The sequence below is a fragment of the Parus major genome, chromosome 1 (genome assembly GCF_001522545.3).
Source record: "Parus major isolate Abel chromosome 1, Parus_major1.1, whole genome shotgun sequence".
Taxonomy (NCBI): domain Eukaryota; kingdom Metazoa; phylum Chordata; class Aves; order Passeriformes; family Paridae; genus Parus; species Parus major.
In genome coordinates this window covers 48799535-48824797 of record NC_031768.1, presented here as the reverse complement: position 1 = coordinate 48824797, position 25263 = coordinate 48799535, and the positions used below count along the sequence as shown (strand labels likewise).

The following is a 25263-nucleotide window of genomic DNA, read 5'->3' as shown; positions in this document are numbered from 1 at the left end:
GTTTAGGTTGCATGTAGTAGTTTTTATTTTTGACAGAGATACACATTAAGACTTCTAAGTGCTTTGACCATGTATGCCTACCTGATGTAGGCTGGGAATTGGAAGCAGTGTGGCTGCTGTCACACAGATGTCCATGTGAGCCAGTATAGGTCTGGCAGGAATACCCACAGCATTATGCAATATAAATATCCTTTGAGATTAGGTTGCTATGCATTAATTGCAGCCAGACATAGCTTATTGTTCTCTTCATCTAAGGAGCCTGGATCTTGCTCACTTTTTTTTTTTATGTTTTGTGAGAGAAGGTTTGAAATGTGAAACTTGCTTCAGTGTAACTGCTTTTATCTGTCAGGAAGACCTGTTTACCAAAGTACTAGTACATAGGTGCCTTTTTGTAAAAACACAATGGTTGTTTATCCTTTCAAGAGATTTATAGTCTTAGAGAATGCATCATCCTTATCATGAGAAGTGTCTGTTGGAAAAGCTCTTCTTGAGAAGGCTGTTTTAAGCCCTCTCATATTTAGAGATTTGTGGATTTCATATGCCCTTTTCTCTCCTATTAGATGTTAATGCCGTATTATAAAAATTAAAGTCCCTGTGTAAATTTTAGTATTATATATCCACTTCTGTCTACTTTTAAAGTAGTTTTAATCCTGGGATTTGAAAGGGAAATAGGAACATAAGGGACATGCAGCTAAAAAATGGGTCCCATGCCTGGGACCACTCTGAGACAGTGAGGTGTATTGAGGACCTTTGTGTAATAAGATATTGGGGACTGAATGCTATTGTACCATCAGCGATCAAGTACTGAGCACAGCTTCTCACCCCCAGCTGACTCATGGTGGTATTGTGTTCTTCAACTTAGTAAGAGAAGTTTTGGTCATCTTCTCAACTTCCACAATCAACTCCTGCTGACTGGCTCAGTTTAAATGATCGTGTCTTTTTTTAGCCTGGGTTTTATGGTAATGATGTTCTCTGGTTTTCTGCTAAGAAAAATCTGGTTTTAATATTGAATTCTGAGCTGTGGCTTTTTGGGAGGTGCTTAGAAGTAGGCATGAGGTTTCAGTATGGACTAGAAGTTCAATTGTTTCCTGGATATAAGTTCCAGGACACTTTCTACTTTACACTTAGTTTGACCAGGATCTGTTGCAGTAGCTCCCAGTGGTCACTAAAACATTGCCTCTGCTGTTGTTATTTCATTGCTACATGGAATTTAAGTGATGTGTTTTGGAACATTTACATAGTGCACTTCTCTCTATTTAACTTTTTGGCATAATTAGGCTACAGCACTGTCACAAAAACACAGTTTTGGTAATGTGGAATCTTTAATGACCTCTGGAACATTGCATAAGTACTGTTTAAGTCATAGCTGTCAGGCTGCAGTTGTGAAAAAAATTTCTGAAGCAATGGCCAGTTTTAGGCACAGAGTTCCCCAGCACTCAGAAAATTGGTATAATGCTCTTTTAGGCCTTAAAACCCCTTGCTTCTATTCGTGTTTAGTGTCAGTGGGAGCTTGCTGATGATGCTTGGTGGAGATATCACATGCTGCAGTCACAGACGATGGGGAAACTGCTGCAGAGAGCAAATGAGGAGCTCATGTTCTCCCTCTGCATAGATTCATTACTTGAACCAAGTTACATATATGCAGTCTGGAAATACTAGAGGTCTTTGATCTTTAAAACTTAATGTTTGAAAATGTAAATTATGTGCTCCTTTTGATCTGCTTCTTAAATTAAATGGTAATTGTGAAAATTACATTTGGCAGTTTTCCACATAAGGGTTTGTAGTTCTCATTTCACACTATGTTAATTTTAAGCTGTATGTTCTTGCTGGGTTTCCATCAGTGAATTCTGGTAAGGGGGTGATCCCCGTGTTTCTTCATGGCCTAATTATCAGTGGCATGTGTATTTGGTGCTAAGGCTTTAACATGCAGTTCCTCTAAACACAGATGCCAGGGATTGCCAGTCCTGCCTGTATGTCCAGGACTGGGGTAATGGGAATCACTGTGACTGAGCAGTAGGAAACTATGAGAGCTGTGTGAGCTGTGTGTGCCCAGGATGGGATGCTCTGGCTTGCTCACCTGAGGTGTCAGGAGATGCTTGGGCACGTGCTCCGCTGCGGTCTGGTGATGGGTGCTCACAGACATCTGCTGATAGTAAAGTAGCAGGAGCTACTGTGCTCCTGGACTACTTGCTGTTGCCTTTCCAAATTACTGGCATCATCTAATCAAAAAACTACTGGATAATTTAGAGGCCCTAAAATGTTGATGAAGCTCATGCAAAGTTCAATCTTTTCCTTGCATCAGCTTTCTAGTGTGTAGAGGATTCATCTCTTATTTACCATAAATGATGATAAAGACCTCTCTGCCTTTGTCCTGCTTTCTTATGAAAGGGGCCTTTGAAGTCTGAGGGCCACATCAAACTGCAGCAAGTAACTCACAAGGTTATTCAGAAACTTATCTGTGTAATGGGTTCTTTTAAGCTCCTGTTGGTTTAATGCCAACTCAAAATCAGCTGCTAAACTGAAATGAAGTTGCTAATTATCCCCTTAGTAAAATCACTTTGTGTACTTTTCAATTATTAATATTTGTTTGACTCGGCAGAGATTAAATTTGTGGGGGAGAAGGTTCATGGTGGTTAGTACTGAATGTCTGCCACAACAACTTTAAGATGTACTCATGGCTGGAGGAGGTTTTCTGTGAGTTTTTGTTTTATTGGGCCTTTTTAGAAGAAGGTAAAGATTCTTTGTTTCAGATCATAAATTGTCTGTGGAGTGGGGTTTTCTGTTTTGAATATCTTCATGTGGACCTTCTGCTGTAACTCGTGCTACAGTCCCCAAATTTGTCTTGCTTCCCATCTCCTGTTGATTACCCTTAGGGATATTTGCATTGAGTTCAGCATCATGCTGAATTAACATATTGCTGATTTTGCTGATTTCTGTTTGTCTGTGTGCTGGCAGATTTGAGCATTCCTCTCCAGGAATTTGCATAGGATGTTAAACAATCTGATTGCTTTAGTGTCGCCCATCAGAGTGAGGAAATTACCCAGCTGAGGTGAACAGGAACACTGCAGCTCAGACCTGCTACAGTAATGAATTTGAATTTTTTCTTTTAAGCACAAAATGGAGAGAAAATATTTCCAACTGCCAGTGAAAACAGCTGCCAGGGAAAGTAAATTTTAAAAATCTTTCTGAGGTTATGGAAAGCATTTTACGTTTTGTTTGTGCTTCAGAGTAACCTTTCCTTATTAATTTTTTTTTCAGTAAATAATGACTTAAAAAAACCTTCCAGATAAATTTTCCAAATAAAAATGCATTCTCTTAGATTTTTTTTTTTTTTTTAAAGTTGGAAATTGGATGTTTAAATTTTACTTATCTTTGTTGAGGTGTGGAGTATTTGGGATCATACTTTCTCAAAATTTCTCTCTCCCAAAATGTCCCTTTGGCTTTGGTAAACTTCAGGTAAGGAAGACTTGCAGAATTATTGAACCCCTCCCTATCCCCCCCTGCCCCATCCCCTTTACTTTTACATGTGAATTAAAATCATCTGGTCAAAATATTTGCATTGGGAGCACAGGATGCCACAGAGGCCTTCTATCCCCTCCTGCTGTTAGGACCGAGACCCCCTCCAGAGAGAACTTGCTAGGAGTGGGACAATGAAATTTAAAGATATTATTTTAAAATATCATCTGATGCCGAACTTTTTGTTTTCACTATTCCTTCGTAGTGATTAAACTAATTTGAAGTCAAATTAAAGCAAGTCATTAATTAAAGTAAGGAATTTTTGAAGCCCAGACTTTTTTTTTTCTCAAACTTGAAGAGCTTGAAACAAGTGAATTCCATAGGTGCCTAAGAGCAGAAAACTTGTATTTCTGGTGAATGATGCAGCCACTTTCAAACTCTCTCACTTCTCCTTTAAGGCTAGCCCAGAAGTAAATAAAATAGAAGACCTTAAGGTTCAGACCAAAGCTTTGACTTTGAATGAATTGCTCAGGATAAAAAAGGAGAGGTGGGTGTGTTCTGTTTCATGGAATTTAAAAAAACAAACAAACACAAAGTAGTGTCTGCAGTCAGGAGAGCTGCTTTCCTGGAGCCAGACATTCATAAACATTCTGGAGGTCTTCACTTGTCCCAGAGTAATTTCATTTTTAGCCCTGTTTGGGGAGTCTCACAACCTCTTCAGGGTGGAAGGTTTTTCTGGAGACCAGAGCTGCCATGGCTCTGCAACCCTTTGTGCAGCCTTCTGTGTCAGAGCACAAAAGCCAACTTGCTATTTCCTGTAAAACTCAGTAGGAGCAGGAATCTAATAGCACAAGTCTCTTTCCTTTTCAGGGTGTGAGGATCCCATTTCTCTTGTAACCAGAAAAATAGATATTTAAATAGCATTCTGCCTCTATGTGTGCTTCTTTCCCTCCTCTCCTTCTGACACTGTGGGAAAAGGCTTGACTGTGACACCTCAAGCTAAACTTGCTCCTCAGGGATTTGGTTACCAGCAGAAATGTAGGTACTTGCTTGAAATCTTGGGAAACTGAAAGGCTTACAGAAAAATAAGAAAAGTTGTTCTTATATGTTATGTACCAACAGGAAGCCATCGGTTGTCTTTCTCAATTTTATGATAAAAAATTATGCTGGGGTTTGGCATTAGATCTTAAATGGTGCTTAAATTAAACACTCATAGTTGGATAAAATGAGCTTAGGCTCTGCTTTGTTTTGGTGCACTAGAGCTAATCATTTACAAATTGCTGAGCTAAGGGGTGCAAATTAATGACATTCCAGCATCTTAAAATGTCCCTTACTATGTCATACTGAAAAAAATGTGTATTCTGTATTCAGATGCTATGAATTTCAGATGTTCCATTTATGTGAAACAAATAGAATCAAGACAGAAGCCGAGTTGCTGTTCTGTGTCACTTTCAGTTATTCTGAAAATTGCTGTGTATTTTTGAATTTCACAGAGATCTTTATAATATTTGCAAAACTGCTTTCTAGTAAAAAATCTGCAAAGAATTTTCTGCCATTGTATTTTCCCATCTAGGGTTTTTTAATATTTTTAATGGAGGTGTGGGTATCACAAGTTTGCTTACAAAAAATTCACTGGACATCAAAATGTTTTCTTCTTAACCCAGTTTCACTTTGTGCTAAGTTTTTTCAGATTTGTTAAAGTAACAATGTCTTCTGTTGTATAGTGTTGCAACTTTCCAAGGATTCAGAAAATATTTTCCAGGGATTCTGTCTTGGTTTGCAACAGAGTCAGAACTTACCATTACACTGTTCATGAAGGAAATCTTTTGTTTCATAATAGGATGTTTTCAAATAATGCTGAATACATGTTTCAGAATTGTTTTATTGTACCCCTTTGTTTTTGGTAAAATGTTTTACTATCTTGTAGCCTTTTTCCTACACATAAGTAAGAATTTTAACAAACTTTTTGATTGCTTTGTTGGACGTTAGTTAATTTGTTTTTTCAAAGTAATAAAATGGAAGATGAGTAATTTACTTTATTGACTCTAGATCTGTCCTTTGACATCTTTTGATAAATTGATAATATTGACAAAGACAGACAGTGACTTTTCACAGACATATATCTTTTGATAGAGATACATATTGATATGAATTCTGTACATTTTAACGTGTGGCCTTGACTACTACAAATCTTTGTCCAAACAAAATTTCGAAGGGCTACCTCTGATTTACTAGCTTTTGACATTCATATTTGACTTTTTTGAGGTTCTGGTGCCAAGAATCCTTACCATGGAATATTTAGTCATCAGGCCTCGGGGCTGTGTCAGTGTGCCAGGTTTCTGTGTAATCTCCCCAAATTCAGCAGTAATGTTTTACAGGATCACTTGAAGCAGCAGCGGAACTGGAATTACCCAGGCTCACAGCTTTTCCAGCATATATGGAATTTCTTTAGGTGAAGGCTGGAGACCAAGGTGCAGCAAATGTCACATCCCTGCTGCAGGCCTGAGGCAGGGTTATGTGAGGGCTGTGCTGGATACTCTGCCAGTGTGGCCTGGAGGGGATGGGGCAGAAACAAAAGTGGCTCTTCTCATCTTCCCACCACCCTATTTCTCATATGCAAACATGGACAGCACATCTTCTAGGGTTCTCTGCTTTTGTCCTGTGTTCCTTCTGTTTGCACCTCTGGCAGCAAGGCTGTGTTGAGGTTTGCATGTTCTTCCTTGAGGTGGCAAAAACTTGATTTTTTTTCAAAATTGTTTTTTTCTTTTTTTAATATATATCTAAAGTCATACCTTGAGCAGGTGGATTCATGTGCCTGTGACCAAAAGCTATGTAATGAAGTCCAGACCTGCTTTTACTTTGAATATTCCCTTCCAAAGAAAAAGAAAAGGTTATTTTTCTTATGTGGTTTCTGGAGGTTCTTCAAAGAAAACCCTGCTGTGGTTGAAACTATTCTCTCCACTGGTACCTGCCTTATTCCCACATCACTCTGTCATGTTGACACACACTTGCATGTGCCCAGGAGGAGCCCTTTGTCCCTCTGAGCTTGTAGGTCAGTCATTTTTACCAGCTCAAGACCTCTTCCATCAAGGAAAGAGAAACCAGATATTTTAATTTGTTATCTGACTATCATGTAGTCTCTGTGGAAGTGTAGGAAGTGCCAGTGGTGCATAGGCATCCTCAGCACCACCACCCTGCACTCTCCCATCTCTGCAGGCATCTCCAGTGGTTCCAAGGTCACTAGAGAAGCTCGGGTGGGCCACCTCTAAGCAGAGTAACACCAGTAGCCTTGCACATAAAGACCAATCAGTTTCTTCCTCCCTATGCCCCCAGCAAGTGATGAGAATTAACAGGCCATACAAAAGTATTGATTAAAGAATTCATTAGAAAGCATAAATTGGATGTAGCCTTCAAATTCTAGCAAATCCTAGGTCTCTATGCATCTTCTACCACAACATTAGAGTTACAGAGCCTGGTGTTTGGTTTATATGTGGTGATGTAAATGCTGCTTAAATGATGTGCCCTCAGAGTTGGCAATTACCCTGATCTGAATAATTATAGGTACTTGTGGAGGTAGTATGTGTGTCAGTGCCCTCCACCATGCATGTACAGTTTTTCATTTCTTGCTTTAGCAATGCCATATCATAATAGGCGTTACAGGTTTAAATTTCTGCTTTGGCACTTGGAGTATATATCCTAAAATTAACTGATTTATTTGTAGAGGTGTTTTTTTTTTTTTTTTGCATCTAGGTTATTGTGTGTTTTGAGCAATTGCTGTGAAGTACCTCATTTCCAAAACACCACCAAAACTCTCCCTGAAACTCTTTGTTCTGTCTTGTGCCTTAAATGATGGAGATACATACATGCTTAACTAAAAATTTTTACTGGGTTTGGTATTTAGATGATGAGACTGAGCAAGTAATAAGTTCTTTTATGTAGAAATTGCATATATGGATCAGAGAAGCTTAGGGGTCACACAGTTCATGAGTACTCTTTTGTAAAATTGGATATTCTTATAACTAGACTATTCCTGGCATACCTATCTATCTCTGTATATTTTAACCTCTTAAAAACTGGTACTGAACTTTCTTGGTTAACTTTTCCTCCCTGCTGCATGACAATCTTTCTTTGCTGGGAAGCAAATCCATTAGTGCAAATTTTGCTTTGATAAATGTTGAAAAGAAGTGTTTCCTCTCATCTCTTCTTTGCAATAACTAGTCCTCATACTCCTAAGTGTCTTTTCTTGAAGCACAGTACATGAACCAGCATGAACCAAACTAAGAGTAGGACACCTGTTGCACCAATACAGACTGGTGAATAAACACTTAAAGCAGTGTCATGAAAGGGTATGAAGGTGACTGACTACAAACTGGTATTGTCTGTTGAGAAAAATAAAAACTTAATATTGTTGTGAGATGTACAGGAATATCCTATTCATATGTTTGGTTGCCCTGTTTTAAGAACAAGATCTTGTAGCCAACCCTGAATTTTCCTTGCTGAACTTTGCACCAGTGCTCCAGCTTAGGACTTGAACGTGGAGTTTTCATCTCATGCAATGTCTCAGATTGAGTTTGTAAATAACGTGGTGGTTGTCCACCTAACTCTGCTAAGAACACATTGGAGTTATTTTAAATAACTTCTCTTGTGTTCAGTTTAGTACCTTATTCCAGGTGGCACATCAGAAACCTGCTCTTGACATGTGTGGTCTTCCTACTTTCATGTCATGGCCTTTTAATCTCCTTACCTAGACTGCATTTCCACAGTCTGTCCTTAAATAAAATAACAAGGCCTTTTTTCCCACTTGCATAACTTCAGTTCGTCTGTAGCACACTTGCTACTTTTCTTGTGTCAATCCAGTTTATTTGCCAAGGCAGGGAAAAAAAGTGTCTTTTCAGACCAAAGTGTTCTTCCCTTTCAGAAATCTATCCTTGTGTTGGTGGTGATTCAGCAATATTTAATACCCTCCTAGAAGCAAAAACTGGGGAGAATAGTCTGAATGCTTTTCAAACCCTTTTTCTGGTTTCTTTCTCATGTCATCACACCTCAAAAGGGAATTTTTTTTATTTTTCAGTCAGTGAGATCTTTCCAGCCCTTTGAGTTGAAGATAATTGTTAATGGCTTAGAGCATGCTCTAGAACAGACAAGAACTTTAATTATGCAAATTCTTTCTGGCTTTGCCATCTCAACACTTGTACTCTCAGTGGTTGTTTTCCCAGTCCTATGCTTCTCTGAAGCATCTGCCAGCTCTTTAACTGAACATCATAACCATCTTTTCATTATCTGTTTATTTACTTTCATCACGCCTGCTCTGTCCTTCCTGTTTCTTCTCATAGGACCATAGAATTTCTTCTGCATTTTGTGTTTAGTTACTTTTTAATCTAAGTTTGCCTGACCTTTTTTTTTTTTTTTGTGCTAGTTGTGTGAATTTTATTCACTTCTATTTTTGAGAATTGGTTTCTCAAACTTCCTGTTTAATCATGCCGTACTTTGGTTTAGGCTATTCAATTTCTCATCTTATTTTTTTTGAGAGACTACAAAATGAAACTAACCATAGTACTTTATTTATTCTTTTCAAGGGTATTACAGAATCTGACAGATGTTCAATCAAACCAATAAAGCCTTGAGACCACTTGCAGGATGCTGCTGGATGGTCTCTATACAAAGAGCACAAATAAGGCTTCCTCCTTATATCATCCAAAACTTATATTTATTAATAAAATTTTTGAGTAGGAAGCTGAGGTGTTTTAACATGCCTTATTTGAAGTAGTTCCATATTTTTAAAAAGTCAGTTTTGATGTTAAATCCTACAGGACACTTATGGTAGTGTGCATAACTCAGTGTTTACCATCCTTGCTAACAGTTTAGGTATCAGTTATTGGAGGTGCAGTAACATTTTGGAGGGGTCCACACTGGTTTGGTTTCCAGCAGAAGATGGTTTTAACTGGGGCAAAATAGAATGTGTGAGGCTCTTTATTGAAATGGGGAGTGTGTGTAAGCTAACAGGCTGTCTCAGGACATCTGTATGATGGAATAAGGTGCTGTGCTGGGCTTTAATGGCTGTTTGTGTGGTAGCTGTAGTTGATCCTTTAAGATTCAGTGGTTTATCTATCTACATTATGCCATTCCATTTACTCCACTAAAGGTGTGAAGGCAAATTTCTATGTTTCTCTCCGCAGAAGCAAGTATTCAAAGATGGACAAAAAAAAATAATAAATTAACTATGCATGAAGGTGAAAGTAAAGTTGTTGCACGCAGAACAATAAAAAACTCCATTAATTTTAGTATTGCTGAGAAAGAACACAGTTAATGGTGAGAACGTACTGAAAAGAACCGAACAAGATAATTTCTTGTTTAGAACCATGAGAAGTAAGTTCTTGGCATAAAGGTGAACTATCTGATTTTAGATTAGGGTCTCTTCCCTAGTTAGACATGAAGATAAAACTAGCATTTAGTGCTGAAACACCCATTGTGCACTGTGTTGCTGTTTTTCTATTCCTTAATCAAATGTGTTTTCTGACTGGAAGATAGCCTGAATTGATACTGCTTATAAATATTTGATCAAGTGCTTTCTTGAGCCATGGGGAATCAGCAAGTCTGGGTGGAAATCATGCAAGCTGTACATGCAATTTTATTTTGAAGTGTGACAGGTGTTATGGTGGGAAAGAGAGAGGAAATGTTCTTTGAGAATTTGCGATAAGTGCAACACAGGTTCTAATGTTATTCTTCAAGGTGAGGTCTGAGAGGAGACTTCTTAACCAAAAGGGAAAATAGAAGATTAGAAGCAGAGAATCATGATGGGCACCCTCTCTTTCTTCCTTTCCCCTCAAAGTGTACATATAACTTAGAAAGTGGTGTTTTGCTGCTTTCAAAAGTTAACCAACCAATATACCATCATTCATTCAGATTTATGCTTTCACTGATGTTAATGTATGGCATACTTAGAATATGATTTCTTTCCTAACCAACACTGCCAAAATTCAGTGTAGAGTCCTAGACCTGCACATAATTTAGAGCTTGCTGGGCTACCGTAGAATATTTTGGTGGTGGAAGTGCAACTTACACAGGAAAAAAAAAATGCAGTCTAAAAGTGGCATGAATTATTTTGGGGTAGTGGTAGTCTCTGTTTTGGTACGTGTTGGGTGTTTTTGCTGGAATCTGTCATAAAAGTAATTCATTCTCAGAGAGATGATTTGGAGCACGCAGAGTGTCTAGATCCCCAAAAAAACACCAAAGCATGTGTATTTATGTAACAGTCAAATGATGCAGGTGATAATAAATGACAGGATGGTAGAAACGTGAGGGGGAGGGGAAAAGCGTGGAAACTTTCTTTGTTTCACGGTGTAAAATATAAGTGATTTTTCCATAATTTCTTTTCTCTGGATAATTGCAGATATTGAAAATTCTTATTTGGCTGAGGACAGTGTTTAAAAAAAAAAATTATTGTCAAAATAAATTCCACTTTATAACAGCAGAGGTCAGAATATGTTAAGAGATACGAGATCTGTTTTGCAGTGACTCCTGGATATGGTGTATGAATTCCCACTTGCTATCAACACAGGCTCTCAATCTGAGGCACCAGGCTTGTAGAACACTGTCCTGCATAAGATGCATGAGTTTTTAGTAGAATATTCATGGGGACATGCCTGAGTTAAAAAGGCATTGCATACATTTACCACTTTGGACTTATCACAAGTTAGACTTGTGTTCAAGTTCTTCTGGATGCACATTTCCATATGTTGTATAGTGCAACAAAGAAATGTTTATGCAACCAGGTATTTTAAAAAGCTTGATATATAGGCACAGGAGGAAGGACATTTCCAAAGTGGATGACATTTCTCCTTTTTGTAATGATTTCTGATGCAAGAGAACTGTTTATGAGAAGATGTGTTGCTCTGTGTGTTTTTTACCACTTAATTATAGAGAAGGCCAGAACACCTCTGCTCTAAATATGAAAGTACTGGTATCCTCCCTCCCCACCCTGCAAATGCACTGACATACCTGGTACGTGTCACTCTCAGGCTGAGGATGCTGGGTGGGATGGACAGACAACTAGTTTAACTCAGTGGGATAATTCCTTTATTAGTGTGTAAGTGTTGTGCAAGTCATGTTTGAATGCTTCAAGTTGAAATGACATCCAACTTCTTGTTCTAACAAATGATTGAGTATGTATGAAAATGACAAAACACATGATTTTGTGATGCCCCCAAAACCAGAATTAAATCTTGCATTGTAAATATCATCAGTGCTACAAAGTATCCTTTCTCTCTGGAATTTTGAATTTAAAAATCCCCAGAGACATCGTTCTGCTTTGATAAAGCAGTGGACCTGATGTTAAAAGCATTTTCCAGTTGTTTTTGTTTTGTTGTTTTTTTTGGTTTTTTTTATGGTTGGAGAAACATCTTTGGTACTGAGCTTTAAATAAAATGGTAAAAAAATTCATGTAGAAATCCCAACCACTTACTGGATCAAGCAGCAGAAATTGGCATAACTTCATGCAACATGTATGGAGTAAAATGTTTAAATTGAGGGCAGTCTGTGCTTTGTCTGTTGCTAGGCTAAATTTCAGACATTCTTGGAGTCTGCATGCCCTGGAAGAGCAGCTGGTCACAGAAACAATTGTGGCTCAAACCCGAAATGCTTGAGGCATCTTGCCTATGATAGAGGAAAATCTCTGTCTTCCAGGGCATAGATAATTCTGTCTATGAAAAACTGTGTGGGTTACTGATGGTATTTCTCCATTTAATGCCTTGCTATTTTCAAAGACAAAATAAAGTTAAGCTAAAGACAAAAAATGTCCAAAGAACATGCATCTGTTCATAATCTAAAAAGTGGTTACAAGGTACAAACATACAAAATGAGTAAAAGAGAGTAGTTTGTCAAGACTGTTTTTATAGCTCTGGATATGTTTCCTAGTGCAATTTGCCTGCTTGTGTGTCAAAGCTTTCTTGGTGTGTTTTGTGGAGCTTTTTTAATCAGTGTAGATGTATCATTAGGGGAGATGATAAGATATGTGAACCAGCCCACTGCTGATTGAACACTGTTTTTTTCTACTTTAGGTCACTACAGGACTTTAGGTCAGAGTGCGTCTTTGAGAAAGGATCTATTTGCCATATGCAGATAAATTCTTTGGTACACTGCTGACTTGTTTTCCTCTGAACAATAACAACAAAAAGAATTATAAACATGGAATTTTCTAACAATATTAAAAGGTGGATATCAAGGATTCACATTTTAAATGCTTAATGGGTTGAATATGGAGACTGTGATGCAAATTTTTGCCTCTCCCTTGCAGAATATGGAATTGTTTACGAAGAGTCATGAACATTTCTGAAAGGATGTCATAATAAATACAAGCAAATTATAATTGTCTTATGTAATCGGGGGAGATAGACTGCTTTTGACTAGTAATTAAATCCTACCTCTGGGCAGTGTACATAGCAACTCTGTGTAGCTGCTGATAGTCAATCTTACCTTGGGTTCCTCTGCACACCCAGGCAAGGAGACAAGCACTCTGTCAGACCAGTTTGGCTCCTCAAATAATTAAATAAATAAAGTGGATTTGCAGAGGAGCAGTAAAATGGCTGGAGGAAGTGTCGTGCTGGAGGTGGTTTAGTAACACCTGGGTCATGTGCAGCACTCACCCTGGATCAGAAGTGATGAGTGATGATGGTGAAGAAGGAAGGGGGAAGTGTTAAAAGAGTTTGGGAGAGCAGTAGATGTCGCTCATGGCTTCCCTTCTGGACCTCCGTGCTCTTCACCTTGATTCTTTAATTGTACTGCAGCAATTATCCCAGGGCTGCTTGTGACTGGCAGCTGATGGAGCTCCTGCTACCTGTGGTTTTGCAAACCATGTATCAGGGATCCCTGGGGAATAAGAGTTGGCTGGTAATCCTTAGCTTAATAAATACTCCATCGGCTTCACCAAAATGTTCAGATGGGAAGGACACGTGACATGTGGTGCTTAAAGAGGGACATTTTCAAGTCATGTTAAATTGTTAAATAGGATGAAATCCTGATTTTGACATCATTAGTAGCCTGATCCCTGATTTCTGCTAGCAGTGACATTTGACTTTTTTTTTGTAAAGGGAAATAAATCTCCAACGGTGAAGGAGATTCTTTTTTGTTTGTTTGGTTGTTTTTTTTTTTTGCCGAGGTGGGAGAATATATCTATAATTATGAATAATGTGAGGTGACTGTTCAGGGTGGCGCTGTGCCTGCTGTGAGAAGATGGAAACGTCTTGAAGGAGGTGTAGCTACAACAGGAGAAAGCTGTGTGTTCAAGCCCAAGAACATGCTCATTTCAGAGTTCTCAAAGTATAAAGGCACTTGACTATCTTGCTACTTGTTCACTAAATATTCCCTTATATTAAATGCTCTGAAAGGGCAGCATTCGTATTTTGGAACTCTTCAAACACCTAATCAGTGGCAAGCATTGGTCAGCAAAACTTGCTGAGCCTAAACTTCTTTATTCCTTTGCCCAGACTGATACTCTGCCTCCTCTAGTTGTTCTCTTGTCATCTTTTCAAATGCACGCCATCCTTTTGTGGCTCCCTTGGCCTTCAATTTCCTCCACAGCCATTCTTCCTTCTCTGACTGCAATTACTTAATTTCTTTGCCAGCGGCGATTTCTTTCATCTCCTGCCAAGGAGAAGGGCTGCCCATGAGCCCAGAGGCTGTGGTGATGTGTAGGAGGCGATGTCTCCCATTAGATGGTGCTGCTCTGCAGTGGCCACGGCCTCTGCTGGGCTACGGGAGCTCACACCTGCAGGGCATCATCCCCACCAGCCTCGGGAAGGGGAGCATCCCAAAGCCTTGCTCCCGCTGTAGTAACCTGGACCATGCACAGTGCTTTTCAAATAGCCTGATATAATTAGCTCCCTATGTTTATATTCGTTTCAACTCTGTATTTTAAAAGTTCCTTAAAAGCAGCCAGGAAAACCCTGAAATAAAAATTTTCTAGATGTCACTGTTCTATGTAGCTGCTCTTACTGCTTACCTGCTCTCATATTCTGAAATGTAAATGTAGTTTAGAAAGCCCCCAGCTACCAAAGAGGAGCTTTGTGATCTTGCTTTTGTTTTCACTTAGACAGGTCTGATCAGTCAAGTTCTTCTTAGCTAACCATTCCCTCAGAGTTATTAAAATTCCAGAGAAGAGCATAGTATTTCTCCACCTGAAGTCAGCGTTAATTTCAGTGACTTCCATCTGATTGTTTATTTCTACATAGCTGTCGCTAGATAATATTGACACTTCTAAACTGCATTGTTTAAGATCTGCAGTTAATGCCAAGTGCTATAGTTTACTGGGAAGTGATGTTGTGACTACTTTTCCAGGGTCTGTAGATGACACTAATTGCCTTCAGTGTCTTTGACCCTGTTAAATGTTCGTTTCCGCACAATTTATTTTTTCACTGTCCATCTGTTTCCTTGTTAATGAGCAAAGAGAGCCTGGTGAAATGGCTTGGAAACCAGCATGTGTAGGCGAAAGAGATAGATGTAAAAGTCAGGGGAAGTGGAGATGGGAGGGAAGGTGTGCAGAGAGGGCTGTGGGTTCCCGAACCCCGTGTGCAAGCAAATGGATGTAATGTGAGAGAGAGAGGAGGGGGAGTATTGGTGAATGCTTTGGGCTGAAGTGGACTCAATGCATGTCTCAGTATGTATGCTGCTCAAAGTTCTGCTTCCAGTACAGGCTGAAAAATTTGAAAAGATTGACAAATCTCTAGTAATAACAAGAAACTACTTTCATGCATGAATAACCTTGCTAAACATGGGAAAACAATTGTATCTAAAGCATTTCCCCTTTGTGTGCATTTTCTTTTATCTAATGCCTTTTTTCCTTCTCCTGCTGAATGTCATTTTAAAGACCTTGTGGTTAGCTCCCTGGTTTGCTCATGACACTAGCGCTGGTCTCTGGAGAAGCATGGAGAAGTATTTAAAATATATGAAAAATCAAAGTATTGAATACACCCAGGATCAAGGTAGTCAATTTGTAAGAGATAACTGTAATCAGGCTAGAAGCACTCTGTGCTCTTGGCCATTTCATCTGGCATCTCTGTATGTTTCTGCCACTTATATAAAATAATCCCAAAAGGGACCCGCTTGCAAATAGCACCAGAGTTTTAGCATGCTTTTCTTAATCAGTGTAAACAAAGATACTTTTTTCTTTAAGGTCCTTCCTGTAAAAATAGATGCCAGTGGATTGAGAGCCTGTATTGAAGTTTGCAGCATAGATGCTAACCTGGAATTATAATAGTAGTAAATAGTAGTAAAACTGAACTTAGGAAATACAAACATCCAAAGGCTTTTTATAGTTTGTATTTATTTGTTCTAAATGAGCAATACCAAATATTTAGAGATTCAATTACAGTGAAATGGAGACATTATTTAAAATACTAAATATAACATATTAGATTAAAATGTTAGACAAATGTTATTACATCTACAGCAAAAAAAAGTCTGAGCTGGTATTTGCTTTAGTCCCCTTTTATGTTTGCCCTAGACAAATACGATTTTTATTATCATAATATTTTATCTGTTAATATTGCAAGTAATGCCTCTATTTGCATTGAAGCTTTGAAAAACAATTTTATTTTTTTTCTTGTCCCCCTGAAAGAAAACCGCTGCAGGTATCTATAGGCTTTTTTTTTTTTTTTTTCCCTCTTTTAGCAAAAGAAATTATACAGACAGATTTTGCATAGAGGCATAGGGGCAGAAATTTTTATTATTGCTTTCTGAACTTGGAGTTCTTTGTGAGGGTGAGTTCCTATCCAATCGGTCAGATACTGCCTGGCTGCCAGCGTGCTGCATTGCTGGATCTTTCGGTATGCTAAGCCTCTCAAGAATCTGCACAGAGTCTGAATGTTGTCCTTTGCTTATCTCCAGCATGCTGTGGCTCCAGCCCTTCTCCTGTACTTGGACTCCCTGTTTCAGTTGATTGTGCTTATTTCTGGGGATGGGGAGAGGTGGTGGGATGTGTGTGAGGAAGTTACATGGAGATGGGGTTGGGTTTCCTAATATGTATTTATATATTAATACATTTATATTGAAGCACAAATAGCCTGCATGACTGCAGGAATTTCATAAAGGCAGGTCCTTCACATGGGCATGAAGAAGAGTGGGAATAGAGGCTCAGGTGAAATTTCAGGACAGCAGGAAGATGGCTCTCTCCTGTGGCTGGACTGCTCATCCATACAAAGCCTTGTGCATCTTAAGTCTTCTTGCAGATCTTCTTTTCTAAGCTGTGTTGTTGCTCTTCTAGTATTTTTAACATCTGGAGGTAGATATTGAGAACATACTGATGTTATGTCCAGGACAACCTTTTTTTATGGCACTGGTGGACACTACACAGGATGGTAGCTATGCATATATTCATTTATCCAGCTGCAGTAGCTGTGAATGGATTTGTCTCTTGGTTGGTTATCCCCCAACTTGGAAAGGTGTTAACAACTCGAGGTCAGATAAGAACCAGTGCAGTGCTGAACATGTAGATGTTTCAGAAAAAAAGAATAAGAAATGATGTATGGAGTGACTGACTTTTACAATGGGTGAGTTTGAAATCTGGCTAGCGTGAGAGCACGTATATTATAAAACACTGTCTTTAAAAGATATCTAAATAGTGAAACTGGAATTTCTCCTTGTAATTTCTTCTGTTATCTCAGTTGATGATTTTTCTGGAAAGTATTCTGTGACAGTTTTTGTTCCCTGGGTATGATTAACTATTTTCTCTGTCAGAAAGTACTAGCTGAAGTCTAGTACACCCCTGTTTTACTGTGAATTAGCTGGAAAAGACAACTTCTAATAAAACAGGTTTTTACATACTTAGGAATTCAGTGCTTGCTTTTTGCTTATTTCAGGGTGAACAGAATGTTTGGATGCTTGTTTCTTCATGTCTGCTTTATCTTTTTCTTTGTTTAATAAGGAATGTTTATGGTTAAAGCACCCAATGCCACCATTCTTTTACCACAAACTACTAGTAGTAGTTTGTGGTAATAGTTAATAGTAGTAGTTACTACCAGTAGTTACTATTCCATACTAGTATGGAGCTCAACTGGAAAATTTTAAAATACTAATGTATTCTGTTGCATTGGGAAGGTGAATAAATATCTGCTTTTATTTAACTGAAATTAATTGTAAATACATATGAGAAAGTGAATGTGTGGTTAAAGATGAAATCATCATGCACCACTTAAGGTGGCAGCTTTAGAGCTTGTGTGCATTTAAATGGTGTTTACAGAATTAATAGCTTCCCAAGAAATCAGGTGTAGCTATGTAATTAAAAATAAAATGTCAATGATTTATTTTTTTTTCAGAGATGTCTAGTCATTCAGATTTCACTTTGCATTGGCAAGTATTGTGCTGCAGGAACACCTACCTCCATCTCAGTGATGCTGCCCACATCTATACATACAGTAACACTTTTGTCACACAATGCAACCTATGGTGGTTTCCCTAGTTTGACACCTGTCAGTACAGTCATCAGTACAAACAACAGTAGGCTTATTCATCTTGTTTTCTTTTGTGGGATGATCTTGTTTGTGAGGAAAAAGCTTGACTGAGTTGGTTGATCCCGAATGTTTATCCCTGCTCTCTCTGCAGCATTGTTTCACCAAGCCAGGTGTTCTGTGAACCATTGGAAGGAAAGCTTTGCTTTCATCCTTCAAATAGTTTCTATGTGTGGTTTGACAGAAAATTTGAAAAGACCAGAGTATAAGCATCTGATGAGCAGAGATCTGTGCTTTTCACACTTACTACCAGTAATCTTTTTCCTTCTTGCTCACCCCTTACTGTTTTTCTTCATCTTTTGTAAGAATGTAGCTGTATGTTATTTCAGGAGTCTTGGTATGTTTGTCCAGAAGGCATACCACAATAAGACCCCATCATTATGTTGATGATAGAAAGTAACAGTTAAGTCTTTTTTTTTTTTCAGTAATGAGCCATTTCCTTATATAAATATCTGTTCTGGTTTGCTATCAAAGGCAGTTTGGGCTGAAGACTGAAAAATCTCTACATTCTCTGAAATGTAATGATGCCTAGGGATTTGGGGTATGGGAGTACAGCCTTGCATTGAGCCATAGGGAATGAATTATTCCAGCTGAAAAAAATTGCTCTTGTGGATATAAAGAGGAGCACTCACATGGTCCAGCATAAGTGATCAATGGCAAAAATATTCATCTCCTTCCCCCTTCTTACTTTTGCTGTTCAGCTAGATTATACAGCACATTTATTTGTAGATCTTTTTCTTAATCCGGCCACCCCAGTTCTTTTCCTCAGTGGAATGGTGCCTGTCATGGATTTTAGCTGTGAGGTGGGGGGATTTGAAATGAAGAGCGTTTTTTTTGTACAAAACTAGGTCTTGCTCTTGACTCTTGTGCAGTTGTCAGGTTGGGCAGTGTCATCATTTCATTACTGGAGAGCTGACTGGGAGAGCCTCTGTGGGTACCAGCTTGAGTGCTTGTTGACTGACCCCTCAGGAGTTTGTTGGACTGTGAATTTAGTTGTTGATCATAAGAGAAGATAGCAGCATTTTTCCCACAACAGCAGCATTTTTCCCACAATGACCTTGCCTGCTTTTGGCTTGGCATCCCTGCTACCACCAGAGATGAAATGCCAGTAGTATTTTCCAGTGGATGGGAGCTATGAATACCCATGCTTTCTGTACATTTTTCTGGGGCTCAAAATTCAGGGAGACAGATCTTGCTGGCCTCAAAAATGAGCTGCTCTTTTCTTCTGCTTGACCTTGAGAAACCTAATCATCGCTATGGGTGGGCTGTCTGCTGCAATGTCAGAAGTTTTCTACCCAAATGGATGGTTTTGAGTTCAAGATTGTGTACAGCAACCCTCAAAATAGGGCTCCTATCACCTATGTCCTTTGGGAGGGATTTGGATAAAGCAAATTACTCAGGAGAAAACTGAGGCAATGTTTTTGTTTTCTGGTTTGGTTTTTTTTTTTTTTTAAAGAAAGAGGAGATTTAAAAATTTGGGAGGAGAAGACTGGATGGGAAGACTGCAAATGCCAGACAGCACAAGCTATTTACTTCAAAGCATAATGGCAACATTTTCTGGTAGCTACCACACACACCATTCAAAGACAAGCTCATGTACTGCATGGTATTTAAATGGAGCTCCAAATAGCCATGAAAAGGGGAGGTGGGACTCTGGGTAGGGCATCTGAATGCAGGAGAGGGAAAAATCATTACTGCTTCTTTTACTTCTTTTCTTGATGTTGCTCTTCTTTCGTGATGGACATGAAAAATCTGTCAAGCTGCGGTATAAAATGTTTTGATAGTTGGATATAAAATGCAGTGAACTCAAAATACTACTTGCAAACGTGGTGTGAATCTACTTCCAGACCTGGCCACTCTGTAGGGATGCCAGCACACTGGGAGTTGCCTGCATGCTTGTTTGTTGGCTGGGGTGTAGCCAATGTATCTCCTTATGCATCTTGCAGGAGCAGCACCATTCTGCTTTGCATGAAGGTAGTTACAGCCAAAGGAGTACTGTAAGTGGAGGAATGCAACGCTGGGGTTGTTTAAAGAGCCATTTACCATGTGGTCTGATCCAGAGTTTTGGTAATGTGTAGGGAGAAGAAAGGCCATTGGAAAGGTAGGAATTCATATGTACGTGGGGTGATCCGCTCAGGCAGGCATTATGACAGAAACTGGCAGGTGTAGCCAAAATTCTGTACTGGGGATGGCACCATTGTGTCACTGTTGCATCACTGTCCCAGTTCCCTGGAGAAGACAGTCAGTCCTCTCTTCAGCGTGCAGAATTTGTCTTGCTGCAGGCCACACTGGGGACCTGAAATTGATAAATCAGTGTTTATCTGATTAATTTCCCTCTGAGTAATTGTTTGTCCCATGAGATCCTGGCATAAGCCTGCCTTCAGGCAGCTGCTACCATGTGTGGTTCGGTATCTTGAATCTTCCTTCCATCCCTAGCCTACATCAGGGAGCTGTGTGCTTCAAGCTGATGCAAGCAGTATTACTCTCAAATTAATGCACAGGAACCTTGCATGGTTTGAGGTGGTGTAGAGTAAAGGCAGGGTGGCAGAGGAGCCCTGAATGAGGCAGAGAGAGCAGGCTGGATGGTGAGTTACCTGTGCCAAGGCATTGCTGAGATTACAGGCTGGGTGTGGTACAGCACTGCCGCCTTGTCTCTAACAAGCTAACGCTGTTGTGATGGAGAACTGGTCAGCCAGCATGCCTGGGTATGTGGTATGATTCCTGCACTGGATGGGAAGAGCCTAGCTTGGCTGTTTCCATCACAGCAAAGTCAAATTGAGAAACCTACCAGTCCCTTTGCTTTGAGTTTCGTGTGGAGGTAAATATTGACTGGCCTGTGGTAGCGCTGCCCTTTTGCTAAAGCCATTCCTGTGTAAACCATGGATACAACTCCCTTAGTATTTTTTTTTTTTTATTTACACTGAAAAAATATTTCAGCTTTGGATAGGTTGCAAGGCAAAGAAGCCCTACCTTATGATCAACTTTATTTGGCCTCCAGTATAGCAAGCCAAAGAAATGAACTCAATGATTATTTTGGTACTAAGGCATATAATCAGCATATTCTGTGCTATGTGCTTTTTGTTCAGTTCATGATGATTTTGATGTCATGCCATGCTCAGAATGGTTGATCTTGGGTTATTTCTTCTTGATTTGCCTCCTCTTACAGGAATCACAGCAAATCTGAAAATAAACTAGCCCTTTGTGTGTAAGCATTTTTAAAATGTCTAAATTTAAATAAAAACTTGATTTGCATACTGTTTGAAGGAAATTGGTTGGACCTGGCAATAGCAAATTACCAAAGTATTAGGGGACGCTATCTTTCAAAAACAAAATTAAACTGTTTTATAGCAGCAATTAAATTTGTTTTTATGATATAGCCTTTAATCATGTCATTGCTTTCATTCTATCAAAAAAAACCAAAACAGTGATAGAAGCAGAATATATTCAGCTGAATGGAGGAGAGAAAAGAGACCTATAATTTGGAAAGGGATGTTGTTCAAAGATGGATAGAAATCACTCTTTAAAGGTATTTTCTTTATTGTTTGTTGCCTCACATGGCTAAGTGGTTGAAAAATTGTCCAAAATCAATTATGTGTATTACATAAGAGTACCACACCCAGTATAAGCAGTTTTTGTGAACAAGCAGTGACTCAGAAATCGTAGACATAGTTTGAAGATGTAATATCTTAGGGTGGGATTCACTTTGTTTTACTTAGGTTCTTAAAAGTCAGGGAACTCTGAGCCAGTCTGTGTCTTTGCATTTTTTTAATGGTACCTGGTTCCTGGGTAAGCTGTCATAGTTACAGCTCAGTTTGAAGCTCTGCACCGGGTATAAGTCAGATGAAAGTCCATAATGAGAAAGGTCCTCAGTCTCTGTACAAAAGCAGATTTTAAAATAGAGCATTTGCTTTTGTGACATCAACAAATTGAAGTGGTTGTGCAACTTGGAAAATGTTTTGGTTTCAAGCACCAGTGTTAAATTGTTCTTTGAGAATATCTTCTAATTACTTAATTATTGGTTATCCTTTGAAAGTCAATATTAATGAAACCTAATTTGGTAGAACCAATGCTTTTATTTTAATACCAACAAACCACGTAGTTGTCAAAATCAGTGTGTCACAAGATCAGTCTGACAGCTCCATCCTGTACCGCAAATCAGCGTTATTGCTGCAGTGGCTGCACAAATAACTTAGTCAAAATGCTTCCAGTGTAATGTCTTCTAATGTAATTTTAAGAGGTCTGCAAGTCTAATAGAGGCATTTACAGCCTTGTACTCAAATTGGACTTTTGCTGTTCAAGGAAAAAGGATTTTGCAGTACGGCATGGTGTTCTTGTGTTCTGGATGGGCTACTCTGAAGTTTAATTTGTCTTCAGTGGCTCATATGCCTTGCCTTCCTCTGAATGATTTTTGAGGAGTGTGGGCCTCAGCTACATACTGCAATTCTAGAACTTTTTTTTTTTTTTTAAAAAAGAGGAATTTCACTGTTAAGGGTGATTGTGGGTACAGAAGACACTGAAGGTTTCAACTCTTTTGAAAGAAACCCCTTATCATCTACTGCATGCATGACTTGCCAGTAAACTCTCTATAAACCCAAGTATTCTGACTGTGTATGTCATCTACATCCTGTAGATGTTAGTGACAGCTCCAAAATAAGAGCAGTTTTAGGATTCTTAAGAGTTGATTGGAGTCTGAAACATAGCTGTAAATCTAGACTCCTGTCATACAGCCCTTATTACAGTAAATGTATCTAATGTATGACATGCAAACGTCAAATTTCTAACTTGTAGAATGAAGGACATAGTTTTAGACTAGGTATTCCTATTCCTCATATTCCCTATAACCTAGGGAACATAAATATTTATTTTTAAAGTTTCAGCACTGTTATGTTACATTGGCTAGCTTCCTCAAAATCATTTTCACTAAATATACAGGTTTGGAAACAAAATACCATAACATATATGAGATAATTTTCAGATTCTGTATTTTAAAGGGGTTACTGACAATATATTTATATTTCTAAGATATAGCTTCTAGTTTTCCATAGGAACAGACTGTTGTTATATGAATATTGTATGAAGTGCAGTTCTCCTAGGGGAATCACTATCATCCTTTCTTTCCCTGAATTTTGAAATTTTTCTTACCTTGAGTGCCATCATTCATTTTGTGTCACTATTTGTTGTATTTTAGAAAAAAACGTTAAACGAAAAAGATTTTTGTAGTATCTATGACAAAAACCCATATTAAACTTAATTACTTATTTTCTAGGATTTCTGGTGTTAGTGTACATCCCTCTTGGAATTTAGAAAAAAATGTTAGGGTGATAATGTAATAATTTAACAGATCCTAAAAGAGCTTCTTCCTTTCTTTTGCTCTTTTTACCAAGCACAACTTTCTTTTTTTCAGTACTAATTTCCTTAATTACTGTGGTAACCAGTAGCTTTGCTTTGGATGTATGCAAGTTCCACAGCACTTTTAATTGTGTGCCTGAAGTCTTGCACAGGATTGAGGATGGTTAGGATCCCCAAAGGGCAGTTCATAATTAGCTGGTGGCTGAACATGGTGACCTCTAAGCTCAAATAAATACAATTCCTAGTATTTGGTTTGTGTTCCCAGCTGGCATAAAACCTCTCTTTTGGACTGATGGCAGAATAATATGTCCTTTTTTGACTTGCATGTGGTTTATTAATCTGGGTGTTTGGAAGAAATCTGCCCAATTTGGTCCCTGCAGGGAATGTAGGCACAGGGGGGATCTAGTAGCAGCTCCAAATGAGTGTAGGCTTGAGTAAATGCTTTGTTCTTTTGGGTTTTGGGGTTTTTTGAAAACTACTTTGCTGAAAACTTGTAGTCAGTTATTTTGGTTTTGGGTATCTTATGTCCTTTACAAGACATTGTTCTCATTCACCGCTTTTTCACTCTGAATACACAAAGGAGTCCCATTAGTATAGTCCTGTCACTTGCCAAGGAATGGGAATTGATGTGCACGTGGTAATGCAGACTTGGAGTGCTTCTTTAGTCACACTGCCTAAGGTGAAAGTGGCACGAAAAAAACCCACTATTAAAATACTTTATGCTAGATATCATGGGTATACACGCTGTAACATGAAGTAGGAGATAAAAGACTTTCTCTTTTGCATTTCTGTTTGAAATTTCTGTTATGCTTTTCAATATGACTGGTATTGCTTTAGAAAATATGTATTCCCACAGAATTTAGCTGAAGATTGACTTACACTAGAGGAAACTATTTTAAGATGTTGGATCTGACTTCTTTTCAGGCATAAACAACTGGCTCTTAAACACTTGCTTCTTTGAAATTAATGTAAGAAAATAATAGTATGAAGTGTTAAACAGGGTTTGGTTGTTTGTGTTTTTGGTTTGTTTTTTTTTTTTAAACTACTAATAAGATTCTCTTGCTAGTCCTGATTTTATCTATGTGTCCAACTAACTCTCAACTCTTATTCTCATAGGCAGTTACTGGGCAGAGCTTTGGAACCAAAGATTTTCGAGCAGCTCTAGAAAATGGAGTCCTGTTGTGCGAGTGAGTATTGACTTCCCTATATAAAAACCCTTCAGATTAACATCAGCTGGCCTCTCTCCTTCCTGGCCTATGAATTATTTTTTAAGTATTAAAAGGATTTTGTAGTAAATAATATTCAGTGTTTTCTTAATACCTGTTGTTTGTCATGGGAAGGAAGAGCAGCTTTTGGACATACTATTTCCAGATACATGTGGTTCTATGTGTTGTCCCACACACTTCTTTGTGTGATACTGAGAGGATCATGCTGTTGTTGATTGATTGTCTTGCTTTTGGTTGCAATGCCCAGGATATCTCTGGGCTTTCTCTTCAGTTTTTGCAAGGTGGTGTGGCTATGGCTGGGATCAAAGCACTCTGTTACCCCTATACCCACTGTTTGGGTTTGGATTTCTGTCCTCCATCTCACACCCTTTATTGTTGATTCTATAAATCCTCAAACTACCTATTCCTATCACAGAACTTTACACTCAGCTTGTTTTGGAGCACTTTCTGTAAGAAGCTTCCTTGTGCTTATATACTGTAGGCTTGGCAATGATGGGACTTGCCTGGTTTCGTTGCTAGACTGAGTCAGAGGTGTAAAATGTCCACTCATCAGGTCTCATCTGCATATCTGTAATTGGCTTGGTACTTTACTGGAACAGGTTTCCAGGACTGGAAGTGGTGCTAATCCCTTGGTATTTTAAGGAACAACAGTTGTAAATGTCATTAGAACACCAGTGCAAGAGAAATCTTATTAGAGAACTACCTGGGATGCTAAACTAAAATAAGGAAAAAAA

At 38.6% G+C, this 25263-nt stretch overlaps 1 protein-coding gene across 19 annotated transcripts in view; it reads left to right on the top strand.

The window, feature by feature from the left end:
- LMO7 (LIM domain 7) overlaps positions 1-25263 on the top strand; it is a 131549-nt gene that overhangs the window by 10883 nt on the left and 95403 nt on the right. For all 19 annotated transcript variants that reach the window (XM_015632655.3, XM_015632645.3, XM_015632621.3 and 16 more), the window contains exon 2: positions 24420-24490. In XM_015632655.3, the coding sequence (XP_015488141.1) occupies positions 24420-24490 (71 nt within the window). The remainder of the gene's footprint in view (positions 1-24419; positions 24491-25263) is intronic.